Source organism: Hibiscus syriacus, unplaced genomic scaffold (assembly GCF_006381635.1).
Source record: "Hibiscus syriacus cultivar Baekdansim isolate YM2019G1 unplaced genomic scaffold, ASM638163v2 tig00111105_pilon, whole genome shotgun sequence".
Taxonomy (NCBI): domain Eukaryota; kingdom Viridiplantae; phylum Streptophyta; class Magnoliopsida; order Malvales; family Malvaceae; genus Hibiscus; species Hibiscus syriacus.
Genome location: NW_024062987.1, coordinates 2,873,569 through 2,895,898, shown reverse-complemented (window position 1 = coordinate 2,895,898; position 22,330 = coordinate 2,873,569). Strand labels below are relative to the sequence as shown.

The 22,330-nt window shown below is 36.7% G+C and overlaps 5 protein-coding genes and 1 pseudogene across 5 annotated transcripts; 3 read left to right on the top strand and 3 right to left on the bottom strand.

The window, feature by feature from the left end:
* Nucleotides 1–1,759: 1,759 nt before the first annotated feature.
* Nucleotides 1,760–3,722, bottom strand: LOC120154139. Its single transcript, XM_039165956.1, has 5 exons — nucleotides 3,323–3,722; nucleotides 3,081–3,216; nucleotides 2,861–2,945; nucleotides 2,735–2,782; nucleotides 1,760–2,223 (listed from the first exon to the last, which is right to left on the bottom strand). Exons 1-5 carry the CDS (start codon nucleotides 3,720–3,722, stop codon nucleotides 1,984–1,986), a joined length of 909 nt encoding a protein of 302 aa, XP_039021887.1. The 3' UTR covers nucleotides 1,760–1,983.
* On the top strand, nucleotides 3,721–5,972 carry LOC120154138 (annotated as a pseudogene).
* Nucleotides 5,973–7,078: 1,106 nt separating this feature from the next.
* Nucleotides 7,079–9,250, top strand: LOC120154208 (ABC transporter G family member 20-like). The gene has a single exon (XM_039166028.1). The coding sequence runs from the start codon at nucleotides 7,120–7,122 to the stop codon at nucleotides 9,184–9,186; it is 2,067 nt and encodes a 688-aa protein (XP_039021959.1). The 5' UTR covers nucleotides 7,079–7,119; the 3' UTR covers nucleotides 9,187–9,250.
* Nucleotides 9,251–10,897: 1,647 nt separating this feature from the next.
* LOC120153816 (protein SODIUM POTASSIUM ROOT DEFECTIVE 1-like) lies at nucleotides 10,898–12,083 on the top strand. The gene is made up of 2 exons (XM_039165687.1): nucleotides 10,898–11,637; nucleotides 11,731–12,083. The coding sequence occupies exon 1, from the start codon at nucleotides 10,960–10,962 to the stop codon at nucleotides 11,542–11,544; it is 585 nt and encodes a 194-aa protein (XP_039021618.1). The 5' UTR covers nucleotides 10,898–10,959; the 3' UTR covers nucleotides 11,545–11,637; nucleotides 11,731–12,083.
* A 6,203-nt stretch (nucleotides 12,084–18,286) lies between these two features.
* LOC120153668 (protein SLOW GREEN 1, chloroplastic-like) lies at nucleotides 18,287–19,670 on the bottom strand. Its single transcript, XM_039165579.1, has one exon. It carries the CDS (start codon nucleotides 19,592–19,594, stop codon nucleotides 18,575–18,577), a length of 1,020 nt encoding a protein of 339 aa, XP_039021510.1. The 5' UTR covers nucleotides 19,595–19,670; the 3' UTR covers nucleotides 18,287–18,574.
* Nucleotides 19,671–21,120: 1,450 nt separating this feature from the next.
* On the bottom strand, nucleotides 21,121–21,658 carry LOC120153669. Its single transcript, XM_039165580.1, has 3 exons — nucleotides 21,572–21,658; nucleotides 21,389–21,494; nucleotides 21,121–21,277 (listed from the first exon to the last, which is right to left on the bottom strand). The coding sequence occupies exons 1-3, from the start codon at nucleotides 21,602–21,604 to the stop codon at nucleotides 21,141–21,143; spliced, it is 276 nt and encodes a 91-aa protein (XP_039021511.1). The 5' UTR covers nucleotides 21,605–21,658; the 3' UTR covers nucleotides 21,121–21,140.
* Nucleotides 21,659–22,330: the final 672 nt, after the last annotated feature.

The following is a 22,330-nucleotide window of genomic DNA, read 5'->3' as shown; positions in this document are numbered from 1 at the left end:
TTCAATGGAATCAGATTTAATTTTGCAGACCATTCAATTATGCTTTTTCAGGCTTTTCATTACTTAAGATTAATGTCCTCTTTTTGTTGCTATAGGATTTACTCAACTTGATACGCAAGGTAATGAACTCACGGTTGTCTATACTTTTGAAGAAGTATGATCCATGTTTGAATACAAACCCAAATTAATCCATTACCAAACCTAACTGATCTGACTTAACCATAAAATAATATGAAATAATTACAAGATATTATCATTACAAAATCTTTCATCATCATTGACAATGCACACCATGTAGACATAGATATTCAAATTTGGATCCTTTAACGATAACAACATTCCTCTTTTATCATTAAGACATCTCAATTTTAACCATAAAATAGTTAAAATGGCTATTATGATATAACGATGATATCATATAAAATAGAGAAAATAACCTCAGTGACCAAAAATGTCTTATAATATACGATTTTAACTAACTTTTTTTGGATTTGCCAAAATGACCAACTAAATCGCAATGTGATCGATAATTCACAACGCGATCTCTGATATCGCAAACCAGTTTCCAGATTCGCAACGCGAACTTCGACTATCGCATTGCGATTTACATATTCGCATTGCGATAGTCCAAGTTCACGTTGCGATTTATTCCAAGTTCGTTGCGATAGTCGAAGTTCGCGTTGCGATTTATTCCAAATTCGTTGCGATAGTCCAAAATCGCAACGACGGTATTGCATTTGGTTCTTAAGAATTTTCTCTAAAAAGATATTATTCGCGCGGACGTGTCGAAGACACGTATTACCACGACCACGACCACGACCACGACCACGAGACGAGACGAGACGAGACGGACGGCGGCGGCGCGCGAGAGTCCCCCTTGTTCTCTATCACTCAACAAGGAAGTGGGAAAGCCAAGCCTTAAATATCATTCTCAATAGTGTTTCTAATACTATGTGGGATTGAGCATTACCAACACTTGTTTCCAATACAATGTGATTATTCAGGAAACAATTAACAATCATGCACCTTAAAACAACTGAATCAGCAACCAATTGCATTAGTATTATACGATTAAATATGTCATAATTAAATGTCAATCTACAATCAATCGCGATTATTGCAATTTTAAGTAAAACATTCAAAAATAATATCACTATTTAAGACTCAATCCCACATAGTATTGGGAACAAGTGTTGGTAATGCTCAATCTCACATAGTATTGGAAACACTATTGGGAATTGTATTTAAGGCTTGGCTTTCCCACTTCCTTGTTGAGTGATAGAGAACAAGGGGCACTCTCGCAAGCCTCCTCCGTCTGTCTCGTCTCGAGTCGTGTTGTGGTAATACGTGTCTTCGACACGTCCGCGCGAATACTATCTTTTTAGAGAAAATTCTTAAGAAACAAATACAATACCACCAGTCGTTGCGATTTTGGACTATCGCAATGCGAATATGTAAATCGCAATGTGATAGTCGAAGTTCGCATTGCGATAGTCGAAGTTCGCATTGCGATAGTCGAAGTTCGCATTGCGAATCTGGAAACTGATTTGCAATACCGGAGATCGCGTTGCGAATTATCGATCGCATTGCGATTTAGTTGGTCATTTTGGCAAATCCAAAAAAAGTTGGTTAAAATCATATATTATAAGGCATTTTTTGGTCAATAAGGTTATTTTCTCTATAAAATAACCCCCCAATTTCAAAAAAAGTATAAAATAATCCCTCATCAAGACACAAGTCAAAAAACAAGAACCAGCAAAACGAGATAAGCGCAATCTTTCATTATTTCCAACTAATATGATTTCAGTAACAAACGAATAAGAAGTCTAGCATTGAGAGTACTTATCCATGCAAATATATAAACAAGTCCAATGCGTCTCATAATTATCAAACGGGCAAAAAAATCACATAGTTCAGTTTGAATCATGAAGCCTGCCATTCTGGTGGTCAATCTTAATGCGATACCCCAAAACGATCGAATTTTTAGTAAAGAACTCGGACTGAGACTTGATTATTGAGACAAACTTTTCTGTTTTTGCTAATGCATGCATTCATTGCTTGGATATGGGAGGTGAATTGCACAGTTGTTAATCTGAAAACGTTGGTAGATCCAGGTCTAGTTGATGTAAAAGATTGGATTGAGGTTGAGTCATAGTCACAACCAGAAAGGAAACGCTCTATATCTTCAAAACCCGCACTCCGGGGAAGTCCTTGCAGCACCACCTGAAAAATTTAGGCAAACTCATATAAGATTAGAGCCTTGCTAAGTAAGTCAAAAGTCTTAAAATGCCATAAAAATGTTTCAAGTTGAAAACTGATGGATATTGTTTATACCTAACGATGGAAATTTGACGGAAAAGGCTCTTAAATGATTAAGGTAGAACCTCTCCCAAAAATCTTAAACAAACACTGGTCAAAATAAATATAAACCTGAAGGTCCAATGTGGTAAATGGAAATTTCATTACAAAAGAGATGAATCTTGCATGCCATTACTAGTTGTAAAAACCGAAAAGATTATCAAGATTGCCTTCCACAGTACAGAAGTCCATTCATAACTTCAACTATACCAATATAATATATATATAATAGTTTTGTGTTGTCCTATGTCTAAGTTCACTTATCGAAACTGACTATGCATATGGCTAATAACATGATAATGCAGTTTCTCAAAATGTTGAAATTCCAATAAACTGAACAATAAAAAGTACAATAAAACATGAATGCTCAACTTACAGTTTTCCCATTGTATGGTGTAACTATGTCCCAGTCACCAGTATTAACCTGTTATATAAAAAAATTTCAAATCCAGCATTATCAATCAAACCCTTTTAGATCGATTTACAATAAAATTGAACTTACCCTATCCAATCGGTATAGCCGGTCAAACCTCCGAATCGTCCTTGTTGCATTACTAAATGCACCAGGTGATGGGAACCGCAACATCCTAACTCAGATATTAATTTTCAACAATTACTTTTAAGAAAAGTATAAAGAAAACCCAGTTTCCACTATGTGATCTTCAAAATAAATTTTAAACATTTAACACAAAATAAGTAGATAAATAAACAAAGAAGTTTACATTGCAACAGGAAAAAAGTTGCGGTTGTAGCTGACTTTAATATCATCGGGCGTTAGATTACACCCTTCAAGCAAGCTGACTATATCGCTCTTCATTGTATACTTCGTCGCTCCAAAGAGCTTCCCATAAACAAAACCTAATATGCGTTTTAAAAGGGTAATACATTTCAGAGAGAGAGAGAATATTTTGCATAAACCCTAAACTCTACAAATAACAAACAAAGGGTCGTTCAAGGGATCAACCTTTGCTCGCGGAATCGATAAATGCATCGACGGAAGCGTCGGGTGACGGCGGTTGTTGTTGATCCGATTCGGTGGAGAACCGTCTTGGCGATTCGCGGAGGAATGAAGGTAAGGCGTGGGTTGGCTTGACCGTTAGAACCGAAACGCGCGATTTGATTGCGTTGCGGAGGAGATTCATTTTTCCTTTACCTAAGGTTTTGGGATTTTGAAGGACAGATATGGGTGAAGATGCAGCTGAAGAAGATGGATGAAAATGAGCAAACAGTGGCTGAGGAGGCGAGTATCGCGGAAGTAGGGTTAAGGTCAAAGCTATGCGGCGGCGTTTTTGTATTTTATTCGGTTTCTTTTCTCTTAGAATTATGCACGGGCTTTCCAATATGGGCTTAAAAGCATGCGACATGCCGTCTACTTCTTCCTTCTCGGCAGGCCAAGATGGTGAACTGGTGACGCTGCAGTCAGGGATCAACCCTTTAATATTTAATTCCCTGCTATTCTATTTCTTAGTATAATTTTACCATTAAATCTAATCAATATTAGTCACACCAACTATTTAAAAAATACATGTTACGTTTCGGTCCTCTACTATGTTCAAGTGTTAAATTGTAGTTGATTATTGAATTGAAATCTTCTTCTTTTTTATCTTTTTTGAATTTCTTCCTTCAATTAATTTTAAGAGGGTACTTTCAAGTACAGTAGATTTTAAAGTCTCATGTTTTACAGTTAGTTTCTCTTTTGATATAATTACCGTTAAATTCATGTAATATGTCATAGTCAAATGTATTGTCGTACAACAATATCCATTTAATTTGTCAACATACGAGTATTCATCATTATCATAACCCTACCATAAGCATTATAGGTCACTATAAAAGTTCAGTGGGAGGAGAATTCGAGATCATATGGTTTGTCATCATCGTCATTTTTACCTACATCATTTTCAATTTTTCTCCTTTTAAATCAAACGACTCAAATTGTTTGCAACATTACCAAAAATTATCGATTACGATTCTTCATTCAGATTAAAAAATTAAATTGTATTTATTCTTTATAATTCAAATAGTATCTTCAACCATTTATAATATTTTAATTCAAATTTATAAAAAGGTAAAAAAAATTAAATTAAAACAATCAAGGTCTTAAAAATATACTCATATTAAGAGAAAGAAAATAAAAAAACATAATTAATTTTAATTAGATATAAATTATTTTTAAGTCCTCAAAATATTTAAATTTATATTTTAGGGCGTTTGAATCGTAGAAAATATAGAAATAATATTTTGCAGAAACTATTGTCATTTTTCAGAATCTTCTATATAAATGAGCCTTTGTAAATAGGAGAAAAGTGTGCTTCGTTATCGCTAACATTGGGCTTTGCGAGCCAACATTAATGGAATTCATTCTTATTTACTTTAAAAATGTTATATTTAATTAGCGGTTTTTTTTCTTCCTTTTTTTTTCTTTACTATGTGTCAATTTTATTAGTTAATCTATTTTTTTAATTTTATTTAATCGGCGATGACACTAATTTTAATAATAATTATCGTCTGTCGATTATATTTTTCTTTATTTTTTAATTTTTTAATAAAAATAATTATATTTTTATGATATATTCTCTATCTACACAACACATTTATCTTTTATTTTGTGACATATTTTTCAACGTCTTTTTATAGTTTACGTTTTTTCAGTTTTTTTTTGTCGTTTGTTGGATCTTGTTTGGTTGTTTTCCAGGTAATAACTTTCCCGAGAAAAGAAGAAGAAAACTGACATTGTGTAGTTGTTTCCCAGCAGGCATTTGGATAACTTTTGTAGATGAAATCCATGTTTTTTAGGTGAATTCTTGAAATGGAGAGTCTTTCTTTCTGTTCTTTAGGAGTAATTTCATCGTCTGTGGTTACACTGGATTCAATTGAAATATTTCGGTCGCTGGGTTGGCTGTCGAAACCGACTGTCTACTTCGCTTGTAAAGGAGAGAACAAAACGCTGTTACCCGGCGTCGTTTATTCTTTCAGGGGTCAAGAATCTTGGCAGGTTAGAAGAGATTTGATATTAAAACCCCTTTTAATTTGCTGAAAAAGGGATAATCTTTGGGTATTATTCGATTTCATGTTACTTTAAAAGCTGAAAAAGTGTAATCTTTGTGATTTAAGCCATTGACACGATTGGATGCCGAGAAATGCAAGCGATGTCGGTTCTACGAGACATCATTAAAATACATGATGTATATGACGAGTGGGAGTTTTGTGCTTCCGACTTTAAAGCTCCATTTGGGAAATACATATTGTTTAAAGAAAAGCAACTTAATGCTACGTTCCACTGTGTAGAATGTGCATCTCTTCCCGGTGGTAAGGTTTTTATTCTTTGGTCATGAAATAGTATTGCTGTATAAATCCAGATGTACAAGTTGTTTTCCTTGTATGCTGATAAATCGGTATTCACTGTGTGTTATGGCTTCCAATGCAACCCCCCAAACTCGCGATGATGATAGTGATTACAATGTTGGTTTTAACTGTAACAATAACTGCACTGGTGGCGGCACATAAACGTTGGCAAAAAGAAGAAGAGGCAACAGGAACAAGCTAGGTTCTTAAAGCTATTCGAAGAAGGGGATGATATGGAGGACGAACTAGGCTATGGTACTGTGATCTGATTTAAAAACTCTGTTACCTCCTGTACAGTATGTTTACTTCACATAAAATTTTGCTTCTTGTAGGAGGGAAAGGAGGGGGGGAAAGAACGGCCCTCTCTTGTACAGTAGTTATCGGACAATGAAGCCGGTTCTTCATTTTTGGCATTGAACCAAAAAGTATAATTATCAATGGCTGGTGTTTCTACTCAGAGCTGAACTCCTCCATTGATGCTGCAGCTAATACTTTGGTTAAAGTATTGTAGAGATCCCTCTACTATACCATGAAATTGATTTCAGTCCTTATACTTTGAAAAACAACATTTTAGCCCTTGTACATTGGATCCGTCAACAAAATTGGTAATTTCCCTAAGAGATAAAAAAAGAATATAAATTTGTGTGTCCATCAAGGAGAGTGAAAAGCTTCAAAAAAGGAACATTACACTTCAAATTTGGTTATTTCCGTAACAGTTAAAAAGTACTTAAATGTTAACATTTCAAGATGTAACTACACTTTAACCGAGATTCTTCCATGGTGAAAGCTTCATTGAGTGAATCTGTTTTTAGAGGCAAAGCAGGGGTTATCTTGTCTATATAACCCAAATCTTTCTATCACCAAAAAAGCAGGGGTTATCTTGTCTATATAACCCAAATCTTTCGATCACCAAAATGCACAAGTGTTTTTCCTATGTCCTTACCACGTCATGCTATACGAATTTGAAATGAGTTGTAAAATAATTATGGAGTTTAATGTACTGAAATATATTTAAAATAGGTCCCTTGTTTATCTTATACTGTACTAAATTACTATTAAAATTTGCAAGTTTGGTGCACCAAATTCTATTTAAAATTGGTCCCTTGTTTATCTTATACTATTAGAAATAACTTTTTTTAGGAAATTATATACAAGTATTATCATCTCCAAGTTTCGTATACGAAAGTATATTAGCTAAATAAAAATGCAATTATAATAAAAGACAAAAAGTGAAGTTGCTTGGAAACCTCTCAACAATGTATGAGGTGGTGAACAAGATTTCCACGTGGGATCCAAGAAAGGTAAACCACATTAACGTAAAACCTCAATTTTACTAGTATTATTTTTGGTAAACCCCTGAGTGGCTGAGTCCTTAATGTTCAACTCGGAACTCATCCATCCATCCCTAGCAAAAAAATGGAGATCGAGGAATTACCTTCAGAAGAACATGAACAGATCCTTGACGTTCAAGTTGAGAGCAGTTCATCCCCCATTTTAGACCCTTTTGTGCTTTCCTTCAAGAACTTAACTTACGACGTCAAAGTTAGCAGCAAAACGGGGTTCCCCTTTCTTTGGAAGAAATCCAGTGTTTCTTCAGAAACTAACACTAAGAGCTTGCTCAAAGGTATCTCAGGTGAAGCAAGAGAAGGCGAGATCATGGCGATTTTGGGTGCAAGCGGGTCGGGTAAATCGACCCTGATCGATGCACTTGCAAACCGGATTTCGAAGCATAGTCTCAAGGGTACCATCACTTTGAATGGGGAGGTCTTGGATTCTGGCCTCTCCAAGGTGATTTCAGCTTATGTTATGCAAGATGATCTTCTGTTTCCGATGTTAACAGTTGAAGAGACTCTCATGTTTTCCGCTGAGTTCCGGCTTCCTCGCTCGGTTTCCAAGAAGAAGAAAAGGGAAAGGGTTCGGGCTTTGATTGATCAACTAGGGTTGAGAAATGCTGCGAAGACAGTGATCGGTGACGAAGGTCATCGAGGTGTTTCGGGAGGTGAACGAAGGCGAGTTTCGATCGGAATCGATATAATTCATGATCCGATACTATTGTTTCTAGATGAACCAACTTCGGGTCTCGACTCAACAAGTGCATTCATGGTTGTTAAGGTCCTTAAACGAATTGCACAAAGTGGAAGCATAGTAATAATGGCGATTCATCAACCAAGTTCGAGAATTTTAGGACTAATTGATCGTTTGATAATCTTATCACATGGAAGAACATTATACAACGATTCACCGGCGAATCTCTCACGGTTCTTCAGTGATTTCGGTCAGCCAATTCCGAGAAACGAAAATCCATCCGAGTTCGCACTTGACTTGATCCGTGAACTCGAAGAAACACCATCGGTAACCCAAAATTTATTCGAATTCAACAAATCCTGGAAAGCATCATCAATGGATGATACTGACGGTGATGATGATATTGCTTCCAACAAGCGAACTACTCTTCCACTTAAAGACGCCATAGGCAAAAGCATTTCCCGTGGAAAGCTAGTCTCCCGTGGTGGTGTGAATCAGTCATTATCAGTTCCATCATTCGCCAATCCATTTTATATAGAAGTGATGGTACTATCCAAACGATTGTTAACGAACTCGAGACGAATGCCGGCGAAGTTCGCCGTCCGATTAGGAACCATAACAGTCACCGGAATAGTCCTCGCCACCATGTTTTGGCAGCTCGATAACTCCCCTGCTGGCGTTCAAGAACGATTAGGATGCATATCCATTTCCATCGCCACAATCTTCTTCAACTGTATAACCGAAGTCCCCACTTTCATTCAAGAACGATACATCTTCATGCGAGAAACAGCTTACAACGCTTATCGTCGTTCCTCGTATGTCCTCGCTCGTTCAATTACCCACATTCCATTACTATTCAACCTTGCCCTCACCTTATCGTTGATAACGTTTTGGACCGTCGGCCTCGCCGGCGGCGTCACCGGGTTTTTATTCTTCTTCGTCACAATCCTCGCTGCGTTTTGGGCAGGAAGTTCATTCGCGGCTTTTATTTCAGGGCTTATACCCGATGTATTCCTCGCCTTTGTTAGTGGCATTGCCATTGTCTCCTACTTTCTCTTCCTCTGTGGCTTCCTCGTCGCTCGAGATCGGCTACCCAAATACTGGCTATGGTTTCATTATATCTCCTTGATCAAGTACCCTTACGAAGCTATTTTGCAAAACGAGTTCCTGGATCCGACAGAATGCTATGTTATGGGTGTTCAACTGTTCGATCAAACGGCGCTTGGGTCGTTGCCACCGCCGGTGAAGAGCGAGTTATTGACGAGCATGGGGCGGATCTTGGGGAGGAATATAACGAGTTCAACGTGTTTAACGACGGGGAAAGATATACTTAAGCTGCAAGGGATTACCGAGTTAAGCAAATGGAACTGTGTGTGGGTTACTGTTGCATGGGGCTTCTTCTTTAGGATTTTATTCTACTTGACTTTGCTGTTTGGGAGCCAGAACAAGAGGAAGTAAAATATTCATACAAATGTAATTTTTCTTACTTTTTTGTCAAAATGTAAGAATGTATTGATCGTCTGTTTTTGGTTATATGTTCTTAAGCGAATGATGTAATACATTAAAGTAATGAATATCTCATAAGACCTTTCCACTATAACTCAAGTTTTATTTTAAGAATTTTTAAGTAATATTTCTCATAATTTACACTCTCATAATCCCTCTAACCTATAATAAAATTTAATGAATAATATTTTATATTTCTTGTGCTATAATAAATTTTTTATTGTCTTTTTTAAGCTTTTATAGAATCTGTAATGATTTTAAAATATATATTATATCTAATCTTATAATTTTTGTAATAAAGTAGTATATTCGAATTGATTATAAAGACTGAATAATAAATCGTAAGTACATGCGGGTAAATTTCTAATTGTACAAAAATTTTCAGAAGAATTAATGGTTCTTTATGAATTTCTTCGTTAGGAATTAATATGTTTGTATGCAAGTATATACATATACATGGAATAAGATTAAGAAGAATTATTGTAATAATAAACTATAATCGTAATAAATAGGGATGTTAAGAAAATATAACCATTAACCGGTATAATTGTTATATTTAACAAGTTAATTAATCGAACCGTTAATATTAAACGATTTTAATTAATTAAACCGTTAAAAATGATGGTTAACTGTTAAGGTTACGGTTATGAATTTTGATAAAAAAAATTAACTTGATAGATTCAAAAACAATATATTTTTTAAACATTCTAAATTACATAAGTATCATCTTACACCGACAAACATCTCAACTTTAATTTGGGTTATTAAAAAAATAATTCGCCTTAATTCGCTGAGACTATTTAATAGGGATGGTTAAAATACTCGAATTTGACGGATTCCGAATCGATCCGATTATATGGGGGCTTTTTTTTAATTTTCAGAGTTAGAGGGATGAGACGGGACAGGGTTCCAAATGGAAGAAAAACTAACAATTATCGAGACGGAGTTAGGTATAAACAATACATTTACAGGTTGGGGACTGGCAAAAAATGGCCCGCCCCACCCGTGCCCATCCCTACTAGGTTCAATATAATAATAATTTTAAAATTCTGAGGCTCTATTATTAGCTTATGAATATTGAATTATACGTAATTTGTAACTTCATTGCATTTTTTTATTTCAATCATTCAACTATTTAAAATTTAATAATGTTATCTTTATATTATTTAAAAATTTAAAAATATAATAATTAAATTCATAATATATAATAATAAAATTTGACATGCATAAAAAATTCCAAAGTTGCTTGTTACTCAAATATCTGGCAGCATATGTTCTATAAGAATCTCACTAATATCATTTAATGTTTTGCTTTCTCAATAGTCAATTTCCTTTTGCCTTTTCTTTTTCTCAAACTTTAAATCCTATATGGATCACAAAGGTTTTACACAAACTCCATGAATTTTGACTTTAAATCCTATACGTTGGATAATTCAAAAAAATTATTTCGAATCTTAATTTTAACTTGATCGATTCACTGAATACTCTAAAAGGAATTGAATTTGATAATATTTAATTTTTTTTTTCAAATTAATTCGAAAATACATATACCTCACTTTACATTACAAATCGAATCTCAAATACTTTGAACATAGCAGCAGCAGCAACCTTTTTGTTGGAATTTGCCCTCTTTCACTCCCTTATTATGCAGATTGTTTAAACAACCGGTTATCCTTGAGTGCTACCAATATCCTAACTAAGAGAAAGGGGGGGAAATTGAAACCAATGGATATCTTCTGCGCATCCCAGGCTTCAACATCCATATATCTAAGCATGGATGAATCAGCCTCATCGTCTTCTTCCTCGGCATCCACCATTCAACTCGGTGGTCGAGCCATCGATCGCCATAATCCCATCATCCGAGACGCTAAACGGTTCACCACAAATCCTTTGCCTTCCAACCAGAGGAACAATGGAAAAGGGTCTTCTTCAAGCAACTCGAAAAATGATCATAAAAAGACTTGTTCGTCTGTTTCAGCCAAGTCCAACGACCAAAAGAAGAAGAGCTCAATTAAGAAGAGTTCATTGAAGGCAACCGGTAATGAAGAGAATGGAAAGCCAAGGGGATTGATCTTGTCACCCCTCCTGGTTCCTCAAGGTATCTCTTGGGTGATTCTGTTTTTCTGTCAAGACTATGATCCAGTTTGGGCATTGGTTCCTGCTGAGGAAAACAAGATGATTCAAGCTATAACACAAGATCGTTCCATCATTTCCGAACCCTCTTCCTCCTCTTTCAATCAGAAGGCTCCTATAGACCAGTTTCGCTCTCTTTCTGATTTATTTTTTATGCCACTCGGCGAGTTCGGTTAACCTGCAACAATATTCCGATTTTCAATTGGTGGGTGTCATTGCACTGCAAAGGATGTGAAGGAAAACTGAGGAAACATCTATCAAGAATGGAAGGTATTAATCATTTCATCGACCAATCATTTCTGGTTTTAATCATTGTAATTGTGGGTTGAGTTGAAGTCTTTGTTTATGCAATGGTTGGATAAGGTGTGACGTCCTTCAACATTGACTTCAAGGCGACGAAGGTGACAATCGTGGGAGATGTAACGCCGTCGAGCGTCTCAATGGTGAACAATGCACAATTCTAGACGTCTGCAACAGCAACACCACCTCTTGCCTCCACCAAGAAATGATGTAATTGTCTATCAATCATTGAATTCAAAATTGTTTAGAATTTAGATCACTTTTGAGTGTGAAACTGATGAATTTTATAGTGTTCGTATGGAACTTGGTATTGTTAGCGGAATCAGAATCACTGTTGCTTTGAACAAAGTAAGGAGAAAGTAGTGGAGGAATCATATGCTTCTTTTATTCTCAACTATCTTCTACTCTTCCTTTTCTATTTCCACTAAATATTCTACTTTTTATTTGGTATAATTTATTTTTCATTTTATAATACTATTAATAGATTCTAATTGACAATAGCTATCGCTAAAATGAAGTGACTAAAAAAATCACTTTACGATACAATCAATTTGAATCAACTAATAATATAAAATAAACTCGAATAACTAAAAAAGATTTAATAATTAGTAAATTCATTTTTAAATTCGAGTCGAGTCCCTCAATTTTGTATGACACATAATTATTAGATATGATATATATATATATATATATATATATATAGTATATGGGTTATAAAAAATATTTAAATTGGAATAAAATAATATCATAATATTATAAACATTTACAATTAAATATAAACAGAAACTCAAACTACTAGACTCGAATAAAAAATTAAAAAAATAAATTATAAAATAAGATTCATCAACTTGAAATTTTTTACTCGAATGTGCATTGATATGCACATCATTGTAATACGTATTTGGTATTAGAGAATTAATTATAATAGATTTTATCTATATTTTAAATTATTGTAATCAATTATAATATTCTTGTAATTAGTTGTAATCCCCTAACTCTAGGCTAGTCTCCTATTTCTATGCCTTGTAATTAGTTGTAATCCCCTAACTCTAGGCTAGTTTCCTATTTCTATGTGTCCAATTTTGTGTATATATATTCACTCTTAATCAATGGAAAACTCAAGCCATTGTTTCTCATTACTCTTCTCTCTATTTCAACATGGTATCACGAGCCTAATCTTCCTGAGCATATTTTCTTCTCCTTTTTTTTTGGTTCAAAAACACCACGATCCTTCATATACATATATCTAAAACTACGCCACTAGTCCCTTCAATGGCTTCCCATACGACTTCCTCTTCCACCAACGATCCTATTACTATCCAAAATTCTCAAGATCCTCAACATCCTCTCCTTACAATAAATCTCTCCAATATCACCAAATTGTCATCCACCAATTATCTCACATGGAGCCTTCAAATCCAATCTCTTCTTGAAGGTTATGATCTTCATCACTTTATTGATGGCACTCAAACTCCACCACAACCCACCATCACCGTCAATGGTGTTACATCTCCAAATCTGGCGTACACAACCTGGAAGCGTCAGGATCGTCTCTTTTTTAGCGCTCTCCTTGGTGCCATCTCCGTTTCATTGCAACCGCTTATTGCCCGCACCACCACTTCCCTTGATGCATGGCAAACCTTAGCTAATACCTACGCCAAACCATCTCGTGGTCATATTAAACAATTGAAGGAACAATTAAAGCGGTGTAACAAGGGCTCAAAATCAATTAGTGAATACATGCAAGCGATAAAGACTCGTGCCGATGAACTTGCTCTTCTAGGGAAGCCAATTGATGATGAGGATCTTATTGATCGGGTTCTAGAAGGACTAAGTGATGAGTATAAATCTGTCATTGATGCCATTAATGCCCGTGACACGTCAATTTCTTTTGCTGAACTTCATGAGAAACTTCTCAACAAAGAAACATCTCTTCAGACCGCTCAACCACCTTCCCTATCACTACCACCCACGGCAAATCCCACGGCTTTTCGGAATCGTCCAAATTGGCGTCCACCAGCCACCAATTCACAACAATCAGGCCCTACCACTATACTTTCTCCTCATGATCAACGCCAACCCAAACCTTATTTGGGTCGTTGTCAAGCATGCGGCACTCAAGGACACACTGCCAAACGATGCCCGATGTTTCGGCTTGTCAATAATCAACAATCACCAGCATCTCGTCCTCAAGGCTCTCAGGGATATCGCCCTTCCACACCCTGGCAACCACGAGCCAATCATACTATTCTGGGCAACAACACTACACCTACTTGGCTGCTGGATAGTGGAGCATCTCACCACGTTACGTCTGACTTGAGCAATCTCTCTCTTCATAGCTCGTACCAAGGATCTGATGATGTCATGATTGGCGATGGATCGACCCTTCACATAACCCATACTGGTTCTACCACCATACCAACTTCCTCTCGCACCTTTACTTTACAAAATGTCCTTTGTGTCCCTTCCATGAAAAAGAACTTAATTTCGATTTATCAATTTTGCACTCATAACCATGTTTCTGTTGAATTCTCACCCTCTGCTTTTCAGGTGAAGGATCTAAACACGGGGACAATCCTTTTGATGGGTGAACCTAAGGATGGCGTATATGAGTGGCCGACTACATCCCCTTCACTTTCCTCTTCACCATTGCTTGCATTTTCCAGTGTCAAGACCACTTCGTCCGAGTGGCACTCTAGACTAGGTCATCCGTCATTTACTATTATGAAAAATATTGTTTCCAAATTTCCTTTACCATTGTCTAGTCCGTTATCCTCCTTCACACATTGCAATGCATGTTCATGCAATAAAAGTCATAAAATTCCATTTTCTTCTTCTACCTTAACTTCATCTCACCCGCTTGAACTTATCTTTTCTGATGTCTGGACCTCTCCTGTTTATTCTGTTGATGGTTTTCAATACTATGTTATTTTTGTTGATCATTATACACGATATATTTGGTATTATCCCCTTAAACGAAAATCTCATGTGCATGACGTCTTTGTACGTTTCAAGGCATTAGTCGAAAACCAATTTAAACACCGAATTATTACCCTCTATTCAGATAATGGTGGTGAATATCAAGCCCTTGATCGTTTTCTCTCCACCAATGGTATATCACATCTTACTACACCACCCCATACACCAGAACATAATGGTTTTTCTGAACGACGTCATCGACATATTGTTGAAACTGGTCTATCTCTCCTTACTCATGCATCAATGCCTTTAACTTATTGGACTTACGCCTTTGCCACTGCTGTATATCTCATCAACCGTATGCCCACACCCACACTACATTTTTCATCTCCTTTTGAGAAACTCTTTGAGTCTCAACCCAACTACACTAAACTTCGGGTGTTTGGTTGCTTATGTTATCCGTGGCTTCGTCCTTATTCTCAGCACAAACTTGACTCTCGTTCCACTCCTTGTGTTTTTCTTGGCTACTCTTTAACACAAAGTGCATATATCTGTCTCGCTCTATCCACTTCTAAAATATACATTTCTCGTCATGTCAAATTTCTTGAAAACTCATTTCCCTTTAGCACTCACCAAATCCATCTAGCGCGTCCCACCCCAGAGATCATTTCCAAATGGCTTCCCCCGGTCCAAATTTTACCAATTTCAAGTGGCTCACTCAATACGCCTCCACAAAGGGATTCCTCATGTCAACATTCGTCACAAAATACCCAAACAGACCACTGCCCTTCCTCATCAGTCGACCGTCGATCCCTATCCATAGACCTCCCTTTACCCGAACACAGCTCGGTTAATCGCCAAGAAACCATCGTCGACCATTTACCACTAGAACCACACAATTCTGAGACCTCTTCTGCTTCAATCATAGCGCAACCCACCCATCAAAATACCCATCCCATGACCACTAGATCGAAAAACAACATCCATAAACCCCTAACCAAAATAAACCTCACTGCTATCATTTCTCAACCATCAGACATTGAGCCTCATACTGTTTCTCAAGCCCTAAAAGATCCCAAATAGAGACAAGCTATGAATGATGAGTTTGATGCTCTTGTTCGGAATGGAACTTGGCAGCTTGTTCCATCTACTTCTCTGCAGAATCTTATTGGATGTAAGTGGGTCTTTCGTATTAAACGGCTTCCTAATGGTTCTATTGACAGGTACAAAGCTAGATTAGTTGCCAAAGGCTTTCATCAAATACCTGGAGTGGATTATCATGACACTTTTAGTCCGGTTGTCAAGCCGACAACAATACGACTTGTTCTAAGCCTGGCAGTCAGTAGAGGTTGGCAATTGCGACAATTGGATGTTAATAATGCCTTTCTTCAGGGCCATCTTTCCGAAGATGTCTACATGGCCCAGCCTCCAGGATTTGTTGATAAAGACAATCCAACACATGTATGCAAACTAAAGAAAGCAATATATGGACTCAAGCAGGCCCCACGGGCTTGGTACCTTGAACTTCACCAATTCCTCATTGAGTCTGGGTTCACAAACTCTCAAGCAGACACTTCCCTATTCATTCTTCACTCAGGTGACACTACTATATATCTACTTGTTTATGTGGATGACATTATTATCACAGGCACCAACACCAATATTATTCAGCGCTACATTGACCTCATGGCACAAAGATTTTCAATCAAGGATCTTGGCACATTGTCTTATTTTCTCGGCATTGAGGTTCTAACTACTCCATCCGGTCTGCTGCTTACTCAAAGGCGCTACATCACTGATCTTCTTGCCCGGACAAAAATGATTGGTGCAAAACCTGTTGCTACACCACTTGTTACAGATGGAAATCTTACACTTCATTCAGGTACAGCTCTAACTGACTGCACAGAATATAGAACAATTGTTGGCAGTCTACAGTATCTTTGCCTCACTCGCCCAGACATAGCATATGCTGTCAACAAGCTTTCTCAATTCATGCATCGCCCCGACGTCTGAACATTGGAATGCTGCAAAACGACTGCTTCGATATCTATGTGGCACATTAACTCATGGATTATTCCTTCACAAGGCAAATCCATTTTCCCTTCATGCATTCTCAGATGTTGATTGGGCTGGAAACAAAGATGATTATACCTCAACGAGTGCCTATATTGTCTATCTTGGTCGTCATCCTATTTCTTGGTCATCCAAGAAACAACGTACAGTTGCTCGATCCTCCACGGAGGCTGAGTATCGATCAGTTGCCGCTACTACTTCTGAACTCAATTGGATTTGTTCCCTTCTCACAGAACTTGGCATCACTCTTTCTACACCGCCTGTTATCTACTGCGACAATGTTGGTGCCACCTATCTCTGTTCTAATCCAGTCTTTCATTCGCGCATGAAACATGTGGCACTTGACTATCACTTTATTCGGGGTCAAGTTCAATCAGGTGCTCTTCGTGTTACTCATGTTTCCTCAGCAGATCAACTTGCCGACGCTCTTACCAAACCGCTTCCACGAAGCCGATTCCAAGATTTAAGGGTCAAGATTGGTGTCTCCTCCTGAGCTCCATCTTGAGGGGGCATATTAGAGAATTAATTATAATAGATTTTATCTATATTTTAAATTATTGTAATCAATTATAATATTCTTGTAATTAGTTGTAATCCCCTAACTCTAGGCTAGTCTCCTATTTCTATGCCTTGTAATTAGTTGTAATCCCCTAACTCTAGGCTAGTTTCCTATTTCTATGTGTCCAATTTTGTGTATATATATTCACTCTTAATCAATGGAAAACTCAAGACATTGTTTCTCATTACTCTTCTCTCTATTTCAACATTTGGGAACTAGCCAGCCCAGGCTGCAAAAAAAGAAGTATGAAAGGTAATGGCGAACAAAATTTCTAAATCAAAGTAATACAAAAACTTACCAATCACGATGTATAAACTAAACTCAAAAATGAAAGTGATCCACCGGCCATGAGCTCAAATCAAGTAATGTTTTGCACTGAATTCCTTCAAAAACTTCTAATCTCGTATGCACATGCAGCTCATTACTCACCAGCAAAGAAAATAAACTGGCCCCTGTAAGTCTACTCTCTGAAAGTCCTATATATCGATTTTACAGGACATTTACGTTTTCTTTTTAGGTATATTGTCTATGGGGTATTTTCTAAGTAAAACATGTATCCTAAAATGCCGCAACATCGAAGGCTGAAGCCATTGCAAGTTCAGAAATTTGATGAAAATACCTTTTCATGGAGAAAGAAACCGAAAACTTCTTCAAATTTCCTACCTTTTGTAACAGAAACACAACAGATTAACACTTACTTTTCACCCTCTCTTGCTTCTTTGGGCAAAATTTCAGAATTTGTGCATTGCGCATCCCTGTTTCCATACCAGCAATTCTAGCAAATTCTCATTTATCACATCAGTCTCTTGATAAAGCAACTATTGTAACACCAGCATGTATAGCTACTACAAAGCAATCTCTACTGCATAATTATCGACTCCCAATACATATAAACGAACTAAAATGCTTACCTCAAATTGAAACTATCAATACCATATATTATATCTTTCATGAACCACGTATACTCCTACGTATTAGCCTCATAAGGGAAATATTTGACGACATTTCCGAGGTTCAGTTCGATATGTTATGAGGGAATATCACCACAACTCAGCAAAGCTCATACTTAACCATGAAAAATCATTTAATGCAACAATCAATAGAACATAAAGGCATATCAAGCTTCCTAAGATGTCCATGCAAAATACAGGCAGAGAAACGACTAAACAAACTCAATTATCAGCCTTTTATCATTATCCATATTACAACGGTAAATACCTAAGTAACTTTAAATCACTATCCAAACTGTTGCAAAAACATTAAAAGGTAACTAAAAACAAAACAAAGGGCACCTCTTTGTAAAAACCACCATTTTGCTCCAATGACGATAAACAAAGCAAATGTTTATCCACTCTTTCAAGCGCCTTCCCTCTCAGCCTTTTCAGAGAAAAGCTTTGTTGCCACCATATTATCAACAAAGTACTCCCTATAAGGGTGATTCCTAGGAACAAGTCTCCTAACCTTTTCAAAGTATTTCTCAGCCTCATCTTTCTTCTTCAACAAGGAGTAAATAACACCCATACACAGATATGGCCTAAAATCCCTTGGTTCTTCCTTCACCAAGCCCTCATATACCTTCAAAGCTTCCGAATGATTGCCTTCAATGACCCGAATTTGAGCAATCAATAACTTAAAGTCTCTAAAATCTTTATTTTTCTTCTCTTTCTTGCATTTCTCCATTGCCCCTTCAATTCTTTTTTCCAGCTCTTTCAATTTCTCACCTGACTCCGAATAAGCCATTACAAGGCCGTGAAATGCCTCCACTCGAGCCGGGTCTTTAGCTATTATCTCTTCGAACTCGTTCTTGGCTTGAGCGTAGTCGCCACTGTAGCTAAGAATTTGGGCTCTTAACATTGGCCACTCATCGTCTTCTGGTTCGAGCTCAATCAAACGGTCGATAACTTCAATAGCTTGTGGAAGTTTCTTCGATTTGATTCTGACCTCCATGAGTGCCTGTAGAGCTTCAATGTCGTTTGGGTTCACTATCAAGTGTTCCTCAATGGTTTTCTCTTGGTCTTCCAATGATATATTCAATTCTTTTGAGGAGGGCTCCACCGTGGGTGTTACAGTTGGGGCGGCTGCGAGCGCGGGTTTCTGGTGGAATCGCGTGAGGAGGAGTGCGGCGGCGGCGGTTAGAGTAATGCAAGTGGTTTTGAGCAGAGGAGTTAACGTTTGGAGAAGTGAAGGTTTGGGGGTTTGATTCAACGGAGATGACGAGGAAGATGACGCTCTGATAGAGGGTATTTTGAACGACGATGATAACGATGAAGTTCTGAAGGTGACAGATGATGCGGGTTTAGCAAAAGATGGACTGTACTGATTGAAAGAGAGATGAAGAGGTTGTTGACGGCAGTTCACTTTAGCAAGAGACTCCATTTCTTAGTGAAAAGAGAGAGTTTTCCCCCTTATGCTTCTTCCCCCCCTAAAACCCTGATTGATGATAACGCAGAGGGCGAAGGGGTAATTCAAAACCCTTCAATCAACGAGGATATCTAGAATCTGCGGTATTTTCTTGAAAACGACGGCGTTTCTTATATATACGATTAAATTTTTAAATGAGATAATGCACATTAGCCCTAATGAAGTACCTGTATTTTTTATTAAAAAATGTCTACTATAATAATTATAATTTTATTTTAATTTCATCCCTCAAACTTCTAACACTAAATTTAATCATTAATATTATATATAGTATACGTAAGATAATAATAACATTTATAATCTAAAAGGGAAAATGATATATTTACCTCTATCATTTTAGTGTAATGTTTATATCTTTTAAATGTTCAATAAAATATATATTTATTTAATCATCTAATATAGAACCTATATACTTAATCAAGGCCAGACACAACTAGGGTTGTAGGCGAAAAGCAGAGAGAAAGGAGACAAAATAGGGGGAGATGAAAAATAACCCCAGCTGCTCGAATAATTGAGATTTGGTCCATATGATATGATTGATAAATAAAAAGTAAAAATCCCACAAAATGAGAACAAGACAGCATAGGATTGGTTTACATATTAAGAAGGGATTATTTCATAAATTCTCTTTTGTCGTATGATTAATAATTTTAATCAATAAAAATTAATAATTTCATATTTTTTATTCTACGTTACTAATCCACTTATACAAATTTTCTAGTAACCATCAACTTTCATATACATGAAAAAAATGAAAATGTGTCATTAAAAATAATATGAATGAAAAAATATAAGATATATAACTTTTAATGATTAAGATCATACGTGATTCGTGTAAGAATTTTTAACACGTGATAACAGTGAAAAAAACGATATGTATTGTGTTCATCGTTTGTTCTATTAAAAGAACGAAATATATTTGATGTATGCGAAAATCCATTTTGAGTTTAAAGCTAAAACCGCGTACTTGAGGTGGTTGGCAAATGGGTTGGGTGGACCAACTCATATGAGCTTAGAAGACGAAGTAGGTTTTCTCCACCGCCTACTTCGACATCACAAAATAATACATATGAAACACAAAGATGGAGAAACGTTGTTTGATGGGCATGGGATAAAGTGATTTCTATTGCTCCAAAACCGGGGGGGGGGGAACCCAAAAGCTTGGGACTCTGATAATAGACACGCAGTCGTCCCTTTTATAACATTACGTGGTCCCCAAGTCAGCCTTTTTAATCAAACGTTTTTATTTATTTCAAATCATACACTTAGTTCTTAAATGCGCAAAGGACCAAAGAGAAAAGTGGGGTTATATAAAACGACACTAATAGTAATACAAAAGCAAACAAAGAGGGCGGTGCCACGTCTGTAGGACGTGCCATCAGCTCCTGCAATCCCGTTTTGTTCATATGCTGCTCCCACATTCTCACATGCCGTCACGCTTCCCAACTACTGTTGGGTTCTACAATTCTTCATTCTCTTCCTGCGACGTCGTTTTCTACTATTAGTCTGAATCCTTCGTGATAGCATTAAGCCTCTTCTGAATCCTTTGCCTTTTCTCTGTCTCAGTTGATCTCTGGCCTCTTCCCCTTATGTAAGCCTCAAAGAACTCTTTGTTCTCTTTCTCCAATTCATTCCAAACTGAAAACCCAAAATCATAAAGATCATATAATGAATATTACAGTGCATGGAAGCTTTATCATCTGCAATAAAATAAAGAGAGAGAAGAAAAAGGGTGAGTCAGCTGAGAACCTGCTGAAGTTATGACTGGTTTAATGTCGGCGTGCTTAGATAAAGCTTCCATGCACTCTTCTTTGCTCATGTTGAATATCAAACATTCTTCTATAAGATGCTGTACCTGCATATAAATATACAGATGAAAATTACAAGTGGAAACACGAAATCAACAAGGTTGATTAATTGTTTACTTATTACCAGGTGGATGTATGAAGCAGAAGAGTCTCCCATTGATCACACAAATCTCCGTTTCTACTGGTTAGGCTTATGGATAAAACTACAAGGGTTGGAAATATATAGATAAGGAGAGGGGTGTGGGAAGTGTTAGGAAAATAAACCGAGTACAAGTAATTTCCCTATAACCAGATTAGTGAGAATGCGAAATAAAAGCGGAAAAATAATACCCGAAAATTGATAACGGAGTTCAGCCAATTGTGCTTACGTCTCCGGGCTGCTGCAGATCTTTTACTAAGAGAGAAAATTTGATAGGTGTTTACAAAACACTCACTACTCACAAGAAAGCTCTCTAGTATAGGAAGAAAGAAATTTTTTGGGATGATTTTGAAGCTAAATGGGTAAGGGTATTTATAGTAGAAACTTAGGGACTAATATTTGAAAATACCCTAAAGTGCAATGACTAAAGTGAATTTACCCATTCCTATTTTCAACAAACATCTACCAAAATTTTACCAAACTTTGAAAAACATTTTTCAAAGAAACATTTACCAAACTTTGAAAAAATATTTTCCAAAGTTGGTTGTCAAACTTTGAAACTTTTAACAATCTCCCACTTGAAGACTGATTTTAATATGTCTTCACACCTCGATCAATGCAGCAGCATGTCTGGTCTTGTTATTCTAGCATGCCAACTGAAGCTGAACACAACTTCAGTTTGTCCGTAGTCACCGTCTTTGTCAACATGTCTGCCGGATTTTGAGCTCCACTAATCTTTTCAAG